This window comes from Fusarium vanettenii, assembly GCF_000151355.1.
Source record: "Fusarium vanettenii 77-13-4 chromosome 5 genomic scaffold NECHAsca_5_chr5_3_0, whole genome shotgun sequence".
Taxonomy (NCBI): Eukaryota; Fungi; Ascomycota; class Sordariomycetes; order Hypocreales; family Nectriaceae; genus Fusarium; species Fusarium vanettenii.
In genome coordinates this window covers 2,087,138-2,104,439 of record NW_003315878.1, presented here as the reverse complement: position 1 = coordinate 2,104,439, position 17,302 = coordinate 2,087,138, and the positions used below count along the sequence as shown (strand labels likewise).

Here is a 17,302-nt window from a genome sequence, read left to right as displayed (position 1 = left end):
AACCCAACTCGTCGATAACGATTATCACAGCCCAGTTCCTTGACCAAAATGAGAGAGTAGAACCATCCTCTCATCATACCTGTCCCATAACCGAGAGTCAAGCACCAGAGCGCTGGAGATTGTGTCCCTCTACAGGAGCGAAGGTTTGGGGATAGACCAGTGTGGTCCATCTTGTAATCGATCCGGCCATGCTCCCTGTGCAAGTCTTCCTTCGACACCTGAGTAAGATGTCCCCGGATCTCGAGCACACCACCTGTGACAGCTCCATACGGATCCAGAGGATATACCAAATCCACGGTGCAGCTGATGACTTCAGCCGCGCTGACCACGAGCCTCCGACCTACATACTCGATTGTGCCCTGTACCGAAGCCCAAGACCAAGATGGGCTGCCTGACTTGCAAGCTACTGGGCGGGGGAATCGATGTATACTCCACATCAGATCGAAGACCAAGTTTTGTCTCCAAAGCCCTGCTAGATAATCACTTTTCAGCTTGGGAGCCATCAGTCGGGCAATGGCGGAGATGCCGGGAAGTTTATCTGTTGCAACGGTGAGGTTGCGCTTGGTGTAGTTTTCGACGAGAAGGCACCACTGCTCTTGCAAAACCTCCAAGTCATCGCCTGACCGTGAGGGACGTCCTTCATTGCCTCCTATGGAAATGAAGTTGTAACCGCAATCCACCAGTGCCGGAAACCACCGGCTCTCGTTGGGAGGGCCGTAGCGATTCTCGATGTGAATCTCGTTAACGGCTCTGGGGTGCTCAGCCATTTCCGGTTTAAAGCCAGCTTGGCATTTCCAGATGACGTCCATGCCGGTAAAGATGAGAAGTCGAGGCGTGAGCATCGCCTCTTGAAGAGTCCACGCTCGATCGTTGATAGGCTGTGGATATGCCCCAATCATGGCCCAGTAAGGCCCCTCCCTAGATAGTAGGATGGAACCCTTGGTGCTTTTGTCAACGCGAATGGGGAGGAAGAAGAGTCCTGTATCGTTTGTAGGCAGACGCTTGAGAAAACCGTCCCTGCAAGTCAACGCGCTGGCTGCCGAGATCGTGAAGCAACTGTTGAAGTAGATTTGGAACATCTTTGCCATCTCTCGGGCAACATCCTCCTTGTCGTCCTGGACGATGCACAATGAGTCAATCCATATGTATCCTACTCCAACGGACCGGGCGACTTGGAAGGCGTCTCGAATGGTTTGCGGCAGTCCTTCGTATGGCAACTCTTGAAGATATGCGGCATACTTCTCACGGGTGGTCTTGTGGACCTGGTCACCGCCCCAGCAATAGCTAAGAGCGCAATATTGCCCTGTCTTGCCGAGAGTCTCGCACAAGCGTGCTGAGGGCTCTGCCTCGACTGGTGAGACCATGATGAGCCTCGTTGGTAGCTCTCTTGGGGTGTCGCCGGGGCATTCGGGATGGCCGTCAACGCATTCACCGAGCCATTTCCGTATAGACCCAAAAGTCTCAACTGATCCGAGCTCTGCTAGAGCTGCCTCGGCGTGAATCAGCTTGGATGCCGGGTTGTCTGTAGGAATAGTGAGAAGAGGCTTAAGTACGAGGTGGTAGCGAGGAAGCGCCCACCTGGTGTTGTATACAAGCACCACGTACGACCTATCAACCGATCATTGGAGTCATAGACTGCCAGGTGTTTGTACTCTGAGTGAAACTTGATCTTGAATTCGAGCCTCTCGTCCATCGGGGGAAACCAACCGGCTCGCGGCCCTGAAAACATGGCGACGTAGTCTGGACCCTCATTAGGTTCCGCTGACTGTGATCCCACATCGCTCTCCTGTTCACTTCCTCCGTCGCTCTCATCGGCACTCCACTCATAGTCATCCTCCTTGCTAGTCGTTTCGTTTTGGCGATCTGGGAAGCGGTCCTTCTTGTACGCTCGATCATCCTGAACAATATCTGTACAGAACTCACAACTCTCCATGGCCCCTCGCTCAATCTCCTCACGTGTCTGCGTAAAGCAGTAACCCTCATCGTTGGTCCATATATGGTTCTGGATACTCTCATCGACGTTTGGGTCGTCAGCACTGGGGAAGATTCGTTTGCACAGGGCGCAGAGTTTGAAAGGAGGAAACTCTTCAATTATGGCCATGCTTTCTGATGTAGAAGGCCCTGCGATGGACTAAACAGACTCAAGACTGCGGAGTCTAGGGTCAAAGGATAATGACCGACTAAGATTGGAGTGATGGTGGCGTATCTGTCAAGTTGTCGCCCATGAGCCCCGCCACATATCTCAAGCGGGGTGTCTGCGCCTCGGCTGAACGAAGGATCTGACAAGAGGGCAGCAGTCGCGGATTTCATTGGTTAATATGGCTGGGATCATATCTGAAATTGCAAGGAGTTAGGCGGGGCAAAGCATCAATGTTATAGCAAATTCCCGGTTAATACAAGTTGAAGACTTCGCAACCCTCGGGTGGCTCGACACAGCTCGTCCCAGAGCTCTCATATCGGAGGGACTATACTATTAGTCAACACTTATTATCGATAAGTAACAGTGGCCACCGATGCGATCTTGAGGTATTTTTAAGGGTTAGCGTTGTTGTATTTAGTCTAATAATACTTGAAGAAGACTCAGACGCGCGAAAATCAACGACGAAGACCGTCAATCCTTGCCCGCATCTGGGCCGCTCTGTCTCTATTCCTCTCCGCCTCCACAATCGTACTCCCTACCATCGCCGTAGGCGGAGGAGCCATTCTCTTACGAAAGAAGCAATCTGGACGGTGTCCTGCATGACCGGAACTTGCGATACCCCAGTCAGCTAGACACTCCCAGCAGAACTCGTACCGACAGGCTCGACACGTCATGTGAAAGCACCCTAGGCCCTTTTCGATCGGGATGTTGCAATTGGGGCAGGGCTTGGTCCTTTTGGCTAACCAGGTTTCTGTTTCTTTGTCGCTATCTTTTCTCTGTAGGTCGTATTCGTCGCAGGTGAGATCTTGATGCCATGGACGGTTGTGTTTGAAGCACATGACAAAACCGCATGCCTTACAGACAATCCGGTTTCTAGACGGATAATCTGGGCCTAGATTTTCGTAGATCTGTCCATTGGTACACCTCCCGCGAAGACATCTCCGGAAGTTGGGCTCCATTGCTAGACTGGCGTTAAGGCAATATTGATCGTATAGCACAAAGGTGTCTGGATCAGCCAGAAGCTGGACCTGTGTGTGGGTGTATATGTGATCACAGCTTAGATTAGGACACTTGAGATCGCTGACTGCTGCAGTTCCTCGTGACTCGAGCTGAGATTTGATACTGTGGCAGAGACAGAGTACGCAGACGTCCATGTCGTGGTGTTCGCTGCATTCTCGGAGGGCGGGCGGGAAGGGAAAGGAATCCTGGACGTTCGTATAAGTCTCGACGCAGATTGTACACTCCCTGCTCTTCTCTTTCGTGGTTTTACCACCAGTCGTCCTCATCCTTGTCGCCGTCCGTAGCTGTCTTCCTTCCCTTTGTCTCTCCTGTTTCTGACGGTCCCTCAAAAGTTGTAGTAGTCCGGGGCGCTCAATACCTTCTCGTCCCTCTGGTTCCACTCTGGCAAATTGCTGTTGTGCTTCTAGTTGTAGGTATCTGGCGCGCTCAAAGCTTTCTCGTCTCTCTGGTTCCATTTGGGCAAGTCGACGTCGTTCTTCTACTGCCATGAGATGCTCCTCCAGAAATGCTTGAGCATTTCGAAGGCGAAGTTCCATTTCGCGTCTCCGTCGAAGCTGTTCTTCACGTCGCTCTTGTTCTCTCTCACGCTGGCGTTGTCTTTCTTCTTGGATGGCTCTCCTGAACCTCTCATATTTCTCCCTTGCCTTGGATTGCTTCGTGGTTTCGGCGGGTTGCTCTTCTTCTAGTTGACTGGTCCTCGCTTGTGTCTCGCCTGTTGAAAGTGGTCCTGCTCTCTCGGGTCCTTGAGTAGTAATCTCTCCTGTTGTTCTTGTTGGTCGGTCGGGCTCTCCCCGTGATAAACGGAACCATGGGTATCTTTTTCTCGTGGAAGAAGGCTCTGCTCCCTGATTTGTCTGATTGTGAGTTTCGCTTAATTCTCTTGTGCGCCCCGTTATATAACTGCCTCTCAATCGCCTGGAGATGTTAAGGATCCGGTCGATTTGCTTGCTCCCCTCCGGCTGTTGCTGATTGCTCGGTTGCCCCGTCCCCGTTTGTAATGGCTCATTTTCTGGCACAAATTGAGCATTGGCCACCCTGGGTTGCGTAAAGATACTTGGAGGTGGTCCATAAGGGTGACCCTCGTATAGTGCCCAGTCTCTCCAGTCAGATCCAGGGGGGCCACGGCAGTTTGCACAAAGAGGGTTCGGGTAGGGATTGCCGAGGTAAGAAACGGCAGGGAGGTCCAGACCTTCAACGTAAAGGCGTGGCTGGTGGACGGCACCACAGTTAGAGCAGCTTAATACCCCACAGGCGCAAACGACCTGGTACGTTGGTGCGCACGCGCACGCGGGAACCCCAGTGCTGCTCATAGCATTCAAAGATGGGTAAAGATGAAGAGACGAAGAAATGGAAGAGGACAGCATTTTGTATGCGGGAAGGAATCGTGTCATCATTCTTCTGGGTGGTGACGTTCTGCAGGTGGGCCGAAAGGAACGATGAGACTATAGTGGCTGAAGTCAAGGAGTAATGATGAGACTTGCGGAGAGGTCGAAACGGTTTTCGAAAGTGGTACTAAGTGGTTTTCCAAGTTTTCTTGCAAGGCAGGATTTTCTCTCTCTCGCTTTTTCATTTCTTTTGAAAAGACTGCTTCGACCCCTATTTCTGCATTCGTCATCCTGATGTTGGAACTGGCTTCCAGTGGTCTCAGCATCTTCGTGTCATCGCACTCAAAAATAAAGGCAGTCAGAAAACATAAATACTTGGCGAGATTGAATACAACTCAATAGCAAAAGCCCCCGAGGCATCAAAGACTTCTCAATGTCTCCAGGAGATGGGCCCTGTGACGTGGCCTCTACTTCGACATGTGCTTGACCGAATGGAAGCCAACGCAGAAAAAGCAGCAAACTGGAAAACACCAAATAAAGCATCCTTAATTATGTTTACTCAGAAAAGTAGGTATGATTGTGGCCGTCATCTATGGCAACAAATGCGGAAAGCGTGACGGCAGCACCTCCTCTGTGTCCAAGACATCAGTCACGTGACGATGCACACTACACGCACAGTGACGTTCGACTTCATCACCGCCAAAATTGATCCTCATCCATACTAAGCTCGACCAGTACTCTACAGCATGGACAACCCCATTGAGCTCCCGGATGGGCGTTTAGCCTGTGGACGTCACGGCTTGCCCGTTTGCGGAATCTGCTGCGTCGATTACACCTTCATGGATGACGAGGTCGAGGACCCAGACTTGCCCGGAGAACTTGACATGCTTTCTGACCAAGGAGGCTCTGTGGTCCACACTCAGGATCGCCCGGGTCGAGGATACTTTCGCCGGACTGACCCGGTCATCGATTGCGAATCTCTTCCAGGGGGGGAGGAGGGCTGCATAATAGGCAGAGGACGCGCCTACCCGTCTAAATTCGTTCCGCCATTAGTAGGAGATCTGCCTATCGATCTATTCCTAGCCGCCCTGGGCAGACGGGCAAGCCCGCACGTTTATCGCTTCATCCGTTACGATAATCCAAACGAATTCCTTATCTTTGTTGATGGCGCCTGTCTCGACAGTGGTGGAGCCAACCCCAGAGCAGGCTGGGCCATCTACTTCAAACCAAGATCCGGCAACGATTCAGGCATGGTTTCCGGACGTCTTGAGCTCGTTGGCCCCTGGGGCGACTACCACGAACACACGAACAACCGTGCGGAGCTACGAGCCGTCCTAGCCGCCCTCCGTTTCCGCAACTGGCCGGGCGAGGGCTTTAACAAGCTGGTCATTGCTACCCACTCAGAGTACGTTGCCAAAGGCGCCACCGAATGGGTGTTGCGGTGGTTATGGAATGGGTGGAGGACCAGCAACCGAGAGGCAGTGAAGAACAGGGATCTCTGGCAGGCGCTACTTGGGGAGTTTGAACGACTTGAGGAGCTCGGTTTGAAGGTTGAGTTTTGGAAGATACCAAGATCTGAGAATCCCATAGCGAATCGCGTAGCAAAGCAAGCTGCCAAGGAAGAGGAGCTGCGGGATTACTGTGACGTCAGGGGTGCACTTGTTTAGCTGGTCCTTATTCTCCTTGGGGATTCAGGAGTCCTCGGGTATTGAAGAGTATGGGTGCAAAGAATGAAAGCCTCTGATCGGCGGGAAGGGCTGGTGCATGGTTACGAATAGCGGGCAGGCGGTGAAAATGTTACAGCATTACGGCAAGGATCGGGGAATACTGATTTTACATCAACTGTGTATGTATAACTCAAGACTGAGAAGGTGATCAAGGAGCACAGTAACTATAATGTAGTCCTTTGACCAGCTATGCCTATACGCTGTCCTTTTCTGATCTCCGGGGCTGACACAGATCTCACACTCCTATCACAACCACCGCAGGCGTAGGGCCATCCGCGAAGACGCGGCAGCAAGCAGCAAGGCCATTACTTGGTCTTGCAGCAGCATCGCTGCGACAAGAGTCCGCAGTCGGTTTTGGCCATGTGGGAGAACTTGTAAGGTTTGCAGTAGTCCTCACACTTGCCGGCCCAGGTCCGGGAGCAACTGCTTCGGTTCCAGCATGTCGCACGGGCTTCGACATCCCTGAGCTCGATGTCTGGTGAGGGGGCGGCTATGACGGCGGCCGCGAGGAAGAGAAGATTAAACTTCATTTTGTAAAAAGTGTGAATATGTCTGGATCAAGAACTGAACGACTTTAGTGTGTTTGTAGAGTTGGTGGTGTCCGTTGTTTGTCAACCCGTGGACTGGCAACCCTATTTATACTCAATTGGCCCGCGATTCTATCATCTTTGTTGTATGACCTTGGCAAGGCGTTCTCAATATGCATCGCCTTTGCATGTATCATTCTCGGGTTGCTATAACTTGTCATGACTGTCACATCGCTGAGCCAGCTGAACGCTTCGGAACATCGAGGCGTCCTCCCAAGACATACCCGGAAGGACACGGTCCGGGATGCGAAAGAAAGTTCCCTGCATTGATTCCCCGCCTTATCGTATCACTCGTACTAACAGGGCGAGACAGTGCATTTAACCGCTTCGTTCTAGGCCTTGCAGCGACTCTACCGGTGAACCCGGCACGTGAATATCATGAAGCTGATCGTGCAATGGCACATGATTGATGCGAGCGGTCGACATCCGGCGGGGCTGAGGATATCCGGTGTAGCAGCATGTAACCCAATACCCCGAATACGGTGATCAGCTTCAAGGATGGTCTTAGGGCTATACGAGCAAGCGGCTGGTGCCTGAGTTCTCATCACGAGACCAATCTCAATTTCCTGTCCTATTGACTAGGAGGTATGCAAGACGCCCAATATCTGTTACGTTGCATGCATTTATACAGCATCAATAACGTGATTATCGGACCGCATGCCCTGAGGCAACTTCCTTGTGCGGTTTCAATCCCGCCTCTCCATCGGTCTAGGCAACGTGCATGAAACAGTATCATCGACCCTAGAAATTTTCTCATAGAGACGGAGGAAGCACCAGATGCAGTAGTGAATAATATGGTCCAGTCATGCAGCATCCACATCCGACGCCCGACTGCGCCTTGAGAGTGCTGAGCCAGGCTTGGTCAACGATCGGCCGCTGATGGATTTTTCCTACGGTGTGTAATTGCCGATGAGATTGACATACCGGCACATCGTTTCCCGTATAATATTAAAGATAGGATTGGGACGGCCGCTTCTTGAAGTGGGTATTCGTATTTGATGTTTCAGCTACTGCTCCTTGCCGTTACCAAGACCTTACGGATAGCGCTTTTTCAGTCAATCAAGACCTTAGTCATACAGGAATTCAAGCTAAGAAGCTATGGTAACAGAGTAACATTGATCTAACTCATCTGCTGCTCTGCATGTTACTGGCCAGCCTTGTAGGGATACATGAAGCTACCCCACAGAAACGCTGAGTAAACCGCTTACCGATCTTTGACTTAGCCAGCTGAAAGCCGACTTCACGAGAGAGTCGAAAAGGGTAGATTATCTATATTATATAAGTAGGTGCTTTTTAGATTGCACTAGCTATCTCCAATCACTCATTCAGTCTCACTTCCAGTAGCTACAAGCTCCTCATCATGAAATTCGCGGCCCTTTTCTCTCTTGCCGGCATGGCCCAGGCCATCACCATCGGTGTGTTTGAGAACCAAAAGAACGGCGGTGGCCAGTTTAAGGCTTTTGCCACTCCCGCTGCCACCTGCAGTAAGATTGATGAATCATGTCTCCCAGTCCATTGACAGCTTTCTGATAAAATTCTGTCAGGAAACCTTGTGGGCAACGACGCCTACTGGAATGACCGCATCAGCTACGTTCAGATCCCTCCCAACGTGCTGTGCCAGTTCTGGGAGTAAGTAAACGATATATTTCCCAGCGAAAAATTACTAATATCTTTCAGTGATATCAACTGCAAGGGAGGTAGCTTGGTCATCCCCGCGAGCAGTGGCGGCGTTGATGTCAACATCCCCGCCAACCACAACGACAAGATCAGCTCATTTGCTTGCTACAACAAGTAGTCCTGCGGTACCTTTGTTAAAGCTTGTTGGATTCTTCAGGATCTCGAGCTTCCAAAAGATGGAATACTGGGAAGTCGAATAGACGCCATGTTTGTTACAACTTGTCTCACGGTGCAAGCTTCATACCGTAGAACAAGAAGAGACTTTATATGATCTATTAGCCAACAACCACCTCTGTCATCTTTTGCGAAATTCGATCATTGCATTTGGTAAGCAGACTTATGCTTGGGCATTGCTGTCTTGAAAATGGTGCTGTTTGTCACGTTGTCCAACCCCCTCTTGTACCCTACGAGAAAGAAAACACTGATCAACATGCTCATTAAGAAAGAGACAGATGTCTCTTGACAAATCAAACCCCCAACGGAACCAATTGAATCAAATCATATTCTTTTTTCGGGTCCTTTTTTCGGCTGCAAATTATCTCCGTGCGACTTACCAATCGATCGGAAGCAATTCTCGTCCGAATGACGGACGAGACACGAAATGGATCGTAAATTGGCCAATCTCACTGCACGGGAAGGATGACAGCCGAGGTTGGCTGATTTAATTATTAACAAATTAATAATTCCAGCCCTATGAATTATTGAGGCTGGGCTATATAAGTTACCATCGTGATGCTCATGTCACCATCTTGTTCAACAATCACATCAACATCAATCACTCTTCTCCTACTACTCAACTTGAATCGACACAATGGTCTTGAAACTCTACGGATGGGGCCCTTCTACTTGCACTCGTCGTGTGCGCACAGTGCTTGAAGAGAAGGGCTTGGAGTATGAGATGCCTGCTCTCGACGTCCTTGCGGGTGCGCACAGGACTGACGAGTATGCTGAGGAGTTTCACCCCTTCAAGAAGATCCCAGTTTTGATCGACACGGAGACTGGCATCAAGGTCTACGGTGAGTGAAAGATGAGATTTTGGGATCCCCCATCTAGGTGAGGAGAATGCTAACTGTGTCATAGAAAGCAGAGCCATTGCCCATTACATCGCCATCAAGTACCGTGACACTGGCATCGACCTGTCTCCTCCCGAGTCTGACCTCAAGGCATATACCGAGTTCCAGCAGGTAACATTTCCCAAAAATGGTCTGTTGCGTGGATTTCTGCTGACCATGTCAGGCTCTTTCCATTGAGCTTTCCTACTTCGACCCCAACACCACCAGAATCACCTTCGAGAAGGTGTTCAAGAAGGCCTTAAACCTGGGACCCCCTGATGAGGATGTGGTTAAAGCCAAGCTCGAGGATCTCGACAAGTCTCTTCAGGGCTACGAGCGTATCCTTTCCAAGCAAAAGTATCTCGCCGGAGACAACATCACCCTCGCCGACCTGTTCCACTTGCCCTACGGAGACTCGTCAGAGCCTTTCGGCTTTAGTGAGCTTCTCGCCAAGTACCCAGCTACCGAGAAGTGGTGGAATGGCCTGAAGGAGAGGGAGAGCTGGAAGAAGGTCAATGTGAAGCCCGAATAGGCCAAACAAGTGTCCCCACCGCCCACATCTCTACGATCTCCAAAAGGTTTCATCAAATCATTTCTCTGATGATACCACAAAATGAATTGAGCATACAAGATCCATAGAACTCAGACTAGCTTCTACACATGTGTCCTATACGCCTTATAGTCTTCACCAATCCGTGAAATTCCCAACGGTATACATCACTCGCTTATACAATGCAAAATTCCCTCTCCTCGGCTCTCTGGAAATTCTCAGAGCCATGCATAAGACCATGTATATAGCACTCGCCCACTAGCGTATACTCCGCCCCAATGCGCTTCCTGAGCACAAATGGCGCCTTGCCGCCACCAAATGTGCATATTTCGTCGCCATGTTGTGATCCTCCCGGTACCAGACCGGCGTAGCCTTTCTCAGTCCTGCAGAAAACTGCCTTTGAGATTCTATTCATGAACGCCTGTGAAGTCTGCCAGTATTGCTTGACCACTCTGTCCTCCTCGGGCGATCTCTTCTTGTCTCCCCACACGAGCTCTTCTAGGTCGCTGGGCCACTCATGTGTCTCCTGACTCACGAAGTCTCGGTACGCTCGTAGCCTATCTGTGGTAGATTCCAAGTGAGGCTTCCTAGCGTCTCCAATGGGGAGTTTGAGAAGAATGGCTTCCTTGCTCTCCCCAGATGGGTATGAATGGATGAACTCGATCAAGTTGCGGAAGTCGTCTGCAGTACCAGAGTAGTCGGCGCCGTCCTTGCCAATCTCTCTGATTGTGGCGACAGATGTAATTCTGTCAACTGAGATACCACTGACTTGCAAAACCGAAAGGCTAGAGTCAGATGTCGTTTGCATATCAGCCGTCGGATGCTCCCGCTTGCCAGCATAGAAGGTCCCCTTTGCGGCATCCCATGTGGATATCGTCTGGGGGAAGCTGTGTCTTGTCCACTCGGGGATCCATGAGCAGAAGCCGTACGCCTTGTTCATCCCAGCCCGGCACAAAAGGTCCATCACCTGACCTCGCTGCACAAAGCAGGTAGCGTACCTCTGAACAACCTGCTGGACGGTGGAGTCGTAATCCGGGTTGAACTCTTGCTGACTGCAGTCAGACCCAAGACCAAGAAGTGCGAATAGCTTGTCGACAAGCTTAGTCGCCTGGCAGTGTGCAAACATGTCCAACAAGTGGAGAAAACCAAACTTGTTGCGACCTTCTCTGAGTGACTTTCGTGCCATCCCCAGTGCGTACGCGGGGCTGGCGTGCTGAAGGACGAGAACATCGTCGGTGTGATGACCACCTCCCGAGTTGAGCCCGCGTTCGCAGAGCTGAATTGCCCGAAAGAACTCATCCCAGTCGATCGTTGACTTACCACAGACGAGAGTGACTTTGGCTGGTAACACCAGTTCCTGCACGATCCACACACGTTTGAACCAAGGTCTAGCCAAGAAGGCATCCAAGTCAGCCCAGGTGTCAATATTGCCACCCCGAGACTGGTTCTTGGTCTTGATGCTGTCCAAGAACGTACACCAATATGCGGATTCCGACTGCCGCGCAAAGTGGGTGATGCTCTTGAGGTTGTCGATTACGATGTCGGCGTTCTGACTTTGGTCCTCTGGGCCAAGCCAAGCCACGACCTGCGTAGCAGACTGGAAGATTGTGCTTAGGAGGCGAATCTGTATGGCCTTTTCCGTAACGCTCTTCTGGTTGATGCAGATGGCATCAATCCAGAGCATTGTATCAGTCTTTTGGTCTCTGATAGCTCGCAACGCGGAATGAAGCGAAAAGCTGATTTGGAGCCCTCCCTCGGAAGTCTCGATAAAGTGTGGCGCCAGGGAACAGTTGATGTCGCCCCATACATAGGACAGAGCCTGATACTCTTCGTCAGAATCAGCCAGCACGTGGTGGACACTACCTTTCAGAGGTTCGTCGCCCGTTCCAGGGGAGAGCTTGAACAGTCGCATCTCCCCTGGACGTAGGTCTCGATACTTGTAGCAACCAGAATCCTCGGACGACACAGTCTGAACGTTTGCAGCACCTCGGACATGGAGAGGGCGTGCGGTTTCGTTGAAGCGTGCCCAGTAGCCGCTTGGTGCTTCCAGTGAGAGAGATCCGCCATGATAGTGCCGCCATGGGTCATCGAAAAAGGCGATTCGAGGCTCGTCATGAAGATTACATACGACAGCCAAGATGAAGGCTTCAGTCAAAGGTATGTTTGCCGGTCGGGTCAAAGATAGTCTTTCGGCCTAGGTATCCCTGGTTAACAGAAGTAAAGTTTTCTCCGCGGAGTTAAACTGACCTTCTTCGCTTGATGCGCATTGAGTGTAAAGCCAGAGTACAACGACTCTTCAGAAACGATGGTCTCGATGTGAAAGATGACAGAATCTGCGAGGGACTCGATACCTTGGAATCCCTTCTGTGCCAGAAACTGCTTGAACTGTCCCTGCGTATCCTGCACGGTGAATGTTGACGTATCTGGAGCATCGTTCTGGAACGGGCTGTGGCCTGCCATATTTCTGAGAGGACTTGTCCAGTGAATGCTGGGCGTGTATCCGTCGCCAACAACTTCTTTTAGAAAGCTTGAGACCTAATAAGGCTGTGAGATGAGAATATAGAAGACGATCTTGACCTAACTAACGTAGAGCTGGCCAATAAAATTGTCTTCCTTTTCGCTGTGGCTGCCTGATGCAAAGGACTCTGGAACCGACAACGCCGTAACTCCATACTTGATAGACCTAGTCTTAGGTCCAACAGTAACAAGCCTGTAGCGTTTCTGAACTTCATCCCATTCAGCAGTCCTCGCAACATAGGAGGATGGAGAGGGGGTTCGTTCCATGTAACTGCCTGATAATGTTTGAACTATTGAAATCATCATCAGTTAATATCGGCATAATGGAAGGTCTGCTGTTTTTCTTTTTCTTACCTTGCGAGCTTAGAGGGTCTACATGATCGTCAAAGCTACTTGAGACCTTGACATCTGCGGATACCGGTTCCGGAAGCTTCGCATTTGTGTTGTCAAATCCCTCCAGATCATTCGGTATACCTTTCCTCTCAAGGTCACTCGAGATCCGCTGGATATCCTGCTGTACCAGGATGTGCGTCAAGAGCTGGACGTGTTCAGGGTTAGTGATGCCACAACAGGCCGCTAGCTCTTCCGTCAGTTCCAGCGGAGGGCAGTAGATGTTGGAGTCTTCAGGCACGAGGTAGATATCGAGTCCGTCTTCTTTGGTCGTCACCGATACCCGTCCAGATTCTTCATGGCCATGTACAATGTCTGCGACTTGGGTGACGACGGTCCATTGCACGGACACCTTCTGCGGTTGATAGACGCATATCGCACCAAGGCGGCGCAAGATGGTGCTCCTGTCTGCGTGGCCCATAGGAACAAGTCTGTAGCATCAAAGAATCAGTAAATATTTCTGGACGTAACATGTGTTACTTGCCTGGCTATGAACTCTGCTTTGGCCGTAAGTGCCTTGGTGTACTCGAGCATGCAAGGCGCTTCCCCCATCGTGCTCGTCTTTGAAGTTGCCGCCTTGGAGATAATCCGCCTATCGAGGCCAAATGGACGCAACAGTTGCTCAAGCTGAGCAAGAGTCGCGGTATCGAAGGCCAAGAAAGGCAGTTTCCCTGAAAAGGTCTCGCGCAAGTGGCCGTGATCAGGAATGTACCACACATCGTCATTAGCCATGAGACTTTCAAAGCCATCACTATCGCTTGACTTCGTGATTGGCCAAATCTTGCGCCCACCTAGTTGTTTGACAATGGCTGCATCGTTGTACTCGGACAAGGTGGCGGCATCCATGCGTCTGCTAGTCGTGACGAATAGATCGCGGAGGTAGGATAGCGAGTCGGAAGACGTGACTTGTTGAACTTCAGATACGAGCGTTTTCAGGTTAGCAACGGGAATATTGAGGTACTTTCGGAAGAGGGTCTCGTGTTGATGAGAAGGGTAATGTCTCTTCAAGTCAGGAATCTTGCGCAGGCAGGTGAAACCTTCCCAGGTGCACTCATCCAGGCCAACCCAGCGGTTTGGGCAATGGTCTGTAGGTGGAATGAAGATGAGGTTATACTCCTCAAATGCTTTCCTGTTTATCGATCAGCAACCGCCACGAGAATCCAGTGCGCAGATACTTTACCTGATGGTCCCGATCTGACTATCCTCCGCACAAGCAACGATCTGATCATACAGTACAGAGACAGCGGCCCGGGTGGTATCACTTCGTCGGAGATCCATCAAACGATTGATGAAGTGTACTGGCTTCAACTCCGTAACGACGTCGAAATGCTGCAAAAAGTCCCAGCCACTATCCTCCGGGTCAGAGATGTCGAGAAGGGGGTAGCCTTGAGCATGGCCCTGCATCCCAGATGCGTGTCCCCATAGACCGAGTCCAACAAGTACGTTCTTGCGTGGAAGACAAGTCTTTCTCAGCGGGAAATGGACATACGGACCGCCGCGGCATTGGACACGCCAGGAGGACAGCTCGAATCGCAGTTTTTCTTTCGATCGCTTCTTGTCCTTCTCGGTTGCGTCAGTGGGTGCGTCCTGAATCCATCGAGAGTAGTGACTCCAGTTGTGTTTCAGAACACCCAAGACTATCTTTGAGGACTGGTGATCCATCAGGTACTTAAAGTCCCTCGATAAGATAAAGCTCTGCCTGTCTTCGGATATTGTCGATGCTAGACGGGGAAGATGTGCAATACCAAAGTTCTCGCGGATCCACTTCTTCCAATGCGTCGGGTTCTCATTGCTTCGGATTCTCGAGAAAGCGAGGTCATACTTGTCGTGCAAGAAGTGGAACTTGGCTCTATGGTTTCCGAAGAAGACAGCGCCCGCTGAGAACTCCGAGTTTGAGTCGACATACATGCGATGGCCTCGATCACGGTTACCATCTTCTGCAACGAACCAGATCTTTGTAGAGACCGAGGTCCGGACCCATTGAGCACGATATAGAAAGACAATGTGGGAGACAAGTTCGTCTGTGTCAACGTCTTGAGGGGCAAAGGTCATGTCCTCGTGCGCCTTGGTGATGATGTCGCAGACCATCCTGAGGCCAGACTCTCGCGCCCCGAATTCCTGAATCAGTCGAAGACGGGATGGATTATCGGCAACATCACGGTGGACTTCCATGCCAGAAATTCCTTTTGGAACTGGCCCGACGCTGGATCTCAGAGGCAATAGAAGTTGACCCGCATTGAGGGTAACCCATCGACCGTCTTGGAGCAGAACAATGGGTAATTCGGCGATCTGGGCCTTGTACTCCGGTAACCCGCAAAGGAGAAGGAGAATGGACGCGAGTCGCGAGTGCCAGTACGCAGGCTGAGACTGAAAGACCGTGGAAAACCTGGAGATGAAATAAGAGATTTCACTGAGGAACTCATCGCTAGAAAGGGTCTTGACCCCCAGGCCATCCAGTGCACCTGTGAACTGAGATGACAACTCTGACGAGACCAGTGTGTAGGGGCAAAAGCTCCGAGGGATCATGGAGCTGCCGTCCGTGTCCGCCAGGGACAGCGGGATGCGAGTCAGCTCTGACGGAGGTTTGAGGTCGCCGGTTATTGACTTCAAGATTGGCTGCTTCGACAGAAAGCTGAGGATATCTTGTCCAAGGTTCTCAAAGAAGCCTGGTTGGACGTGGTCAAAGATGAGGTACGGGAGCCATGCATCGTAAAGACGACGGGAGTTGAAACGCTTGATCGCTGTGAGCATGGCTTCGGGGAGTTCATCAAGCAGCTTGATGTTCCAGTCAGAGGAGTTGTCAATATCCTCTCGACTAGCAGTGAGGAGAAAATCGGCCTGGATTATGAACTAAAGTGTGACTCGAGTTAGCTTTCAATGTCTCATTGAGGTGTATAGATGGATGACAAACCTTGAAACCGTAGTTCCGAATGGGTAGAAAGGAATAGACGTTCTGAGTCGCCGTAGGCGGATGTCTGAATGACATTTCTGGAAATGCAAGGAGAATGTCCGAGTGCTTCCGTCCCTTCCTTCTATTGTCGTGCCCAAGTTTGATGGTACGATGACTTGAGACGAGGAATGTTGATGAATAGTCTGACATCAACGTGAATCGCTGCAAGCCATCCGGAATTCTAGAATCTGTGCTTCGCTTCAACACCCTGCGAGGCCGGGCCCTCTGACCCTTCTCCGGAATAACGTGGACTTCTATACATTGGATCTTCCGGAGGAACAGCAACAGCTGCGCATCAAGCTTGAATAGCTCATCAGCCAGAGCAGAGAGATTCAGCTTGGGCAGCAACCGGAGACGGATCGATGTATATCCTTCTCGCTCATCATCTGGAAATTTGGTCCAGATGGGGTCCACGGTTCCTAAGCGTTCCCTAGCATCGAACTTGAAGGAGTAGTGACCTGATTTGATCCATACTTTGTCGGCAACTTTAAAGACGGACTTGAACCCGATGCCCTTGTGACCAGTCGCTTGGTCTGACTGGACCTTGGAACTTGAGCCCAAGCTGCACAGAGCATCAACGTTGGTACGGGTAAAACCGACTTCGTTGGCGTCGAAGCGAACAGTGTTGTCTTCTAAGGTGATTGCCAGAGTTGGCTCGGGTGTGTCGTAGTGGCCGTCGTCTGCGTTTTGGAGGAACTCCAGGATAAAATGTGAAGGCTTCTGATACAGATCGTCTGATAAACTATCGAGTGTTGGTCATAATGCTCCATACTTAGCATTTGGGGGTTGCTCACATGCCGATGGCATTATCCATCATCCCCGCGATCCCCGATTTCTTATCCTTATCCCTGGCCTTGCGAATCTTGGCAATATGCTTCTTGGCCTCGGACTCTGACTTGGGCAAGTCTGACCCGCCATTGTATCGAAGCATCTTGGCACTTGTCTGGGTGAGGGGAAGTGACGGCAAGCATGATAGGAATCTAAAGATTGGGGTTTGGGGTTAAAGAACAGCCAAAGAATAAATCGATCATCAGGGGAAGCCACCAGCAGTGTCAGCACAGCCATCGTGTCCTGCAGTCTTCAATTGGCCAAGAAACGACCTTCAGAACCGAGAAGTTGGCGCCACAGCGCCAAACCAACAGTGGCAGGGTTGTGACGGGGGTGTTGAAAAGGATGCCACATTGGACGCAGGCAGCAGTTCTTTGCCAATCGCCCGCCAACATGCTCAGCCGCTATCGTTTCAGGAGAGTTTACGCGGCGCGGCAAGGCGAATTCGAAACACCAGGATCTCCCGCATTTCTTCAGCGTGACAAAGCAATTCTTGCACAATCGGTTTCACCCAGGCAAAAGGAATCGTTCCATCAAGT

General features: G+C 51.0%; 6 protein-coding genes across 6 annotated transcripts; 3 read left to right on the top strand and 3 right to left on the bottom strand.

Moving 5' to 3' along the window:
* Positions 1-1,028: 1,028 nt before the first annotated feature.
* NECHADRAFT_8562 (uncharacterized protein) lies at positions 1,029-1,463 on the bottom strand (the record flags this gene model as incomplete). The annotated part of the gene is made up of 1 exon (XM_003050943.1): positions 1,029-1,463. A coding segment is annotated over one exon (435 nt), but the record flags the coding sequence as incomplete, so codon positions are not given.
* Positions 1,464-2,595: 1,132 nt separating this feature from the next.
* On the bottom strand, positions 2,596-4,524 carry NECHADRAFT_80796 (uncharacterized protein; the record flags this gene model as incomplete). Its single annotated transcript, XM_003050942.1, has 1 exon — positions 2,596-4,524. One exon carries the CDS (start codon positions 4,522-4,524, stop codon positions 2,596-2,598), a length of 1,929 nt encoding a protein of 642 aa, XP_003050988.1.
* A 707-nt stretch (positions 4,525-5,231) lies between these two features.
* On the top strand, positions 5,232-6,152 carry NECHADRAFT_80795 (uncharacterized protein; the record flags this gene model as incomplete). Its single annotated transcript, XM_003051337.1, has 1 exon — positions 5,232-6,152. The coding sequence occupies one exon, from the start codon at positions 5,232-5,234 to the stop codon at positions 6,150-6,152; it is 921 nt and encodes a 306-aa protein (XP_003051383.1).
* Positions 6,153-8,159: 2,007 nt separating this feature from the next.
* Positions 8,160-8,594, top strand: NECHADRAFT_122599 (uncharacterized protein; the record flags this gene model as incomplete). Its single annotated transcript, XM_003051336.1, has 3 exons — positions 8,160-8,283; positions 8,344-8,428; positions 8,477-8,594. The coding sequence occupies 3 exons, from the start codon at positions 8,160-8,162 to the stop codon at positions 8,592-8,594; spliced, it is 327 nt and encodes a 108-aa protein (XP_003051382.1).
* A 693-nt stretch (positions 8,595-9,287) lies between these two features.
* Positions 9,288-10,060, top strand: NECHADRAFT_40697 (uncharacterized protein; the record flags this gene model as incomplete). Its single annotated transcript, XM_003051335.1, has 3 exons — positions 9,288-9,492; positions 9,557-9,660; positions 9,713-10,060. The coding sequence occupies 3 exons, from the start codon at positions 9,288-9,290 to the stop codon at positions 10,058-10,060; spliced, it is 657 nt and encodes a 218-aa protein (XP_003051381.1).
* Positions 10,061-10,253: 193 nt separating this feature from the next.
* On the bottom strand, positions 10,254-16,866 carry NECHADRAFT_80792 (uncharacterized protein; the record flags this gene model as incomplete). Its single annotated transcript, XM_003050941.1, has 8 exons — positions 10,254-12,272; positions 12,326-12,613; positions 12,665-12,885; positions 12,950-13,416; positions 13,482-14,114; positions 14,166-15,835; positions 15,897-16,677; positions 16,730-16,866. The coding sequence occupies 8 exons, from the start codon at positions 16,864-16,866 to the stop codon at positions 10,254-10,256; spliced, it is 6,216 nt and encodes a 2,071-aa protein (XP_003050987.1).
* Between the last annotated feature and the right edge of the window lie 436 nt (positions 16,867-17,302).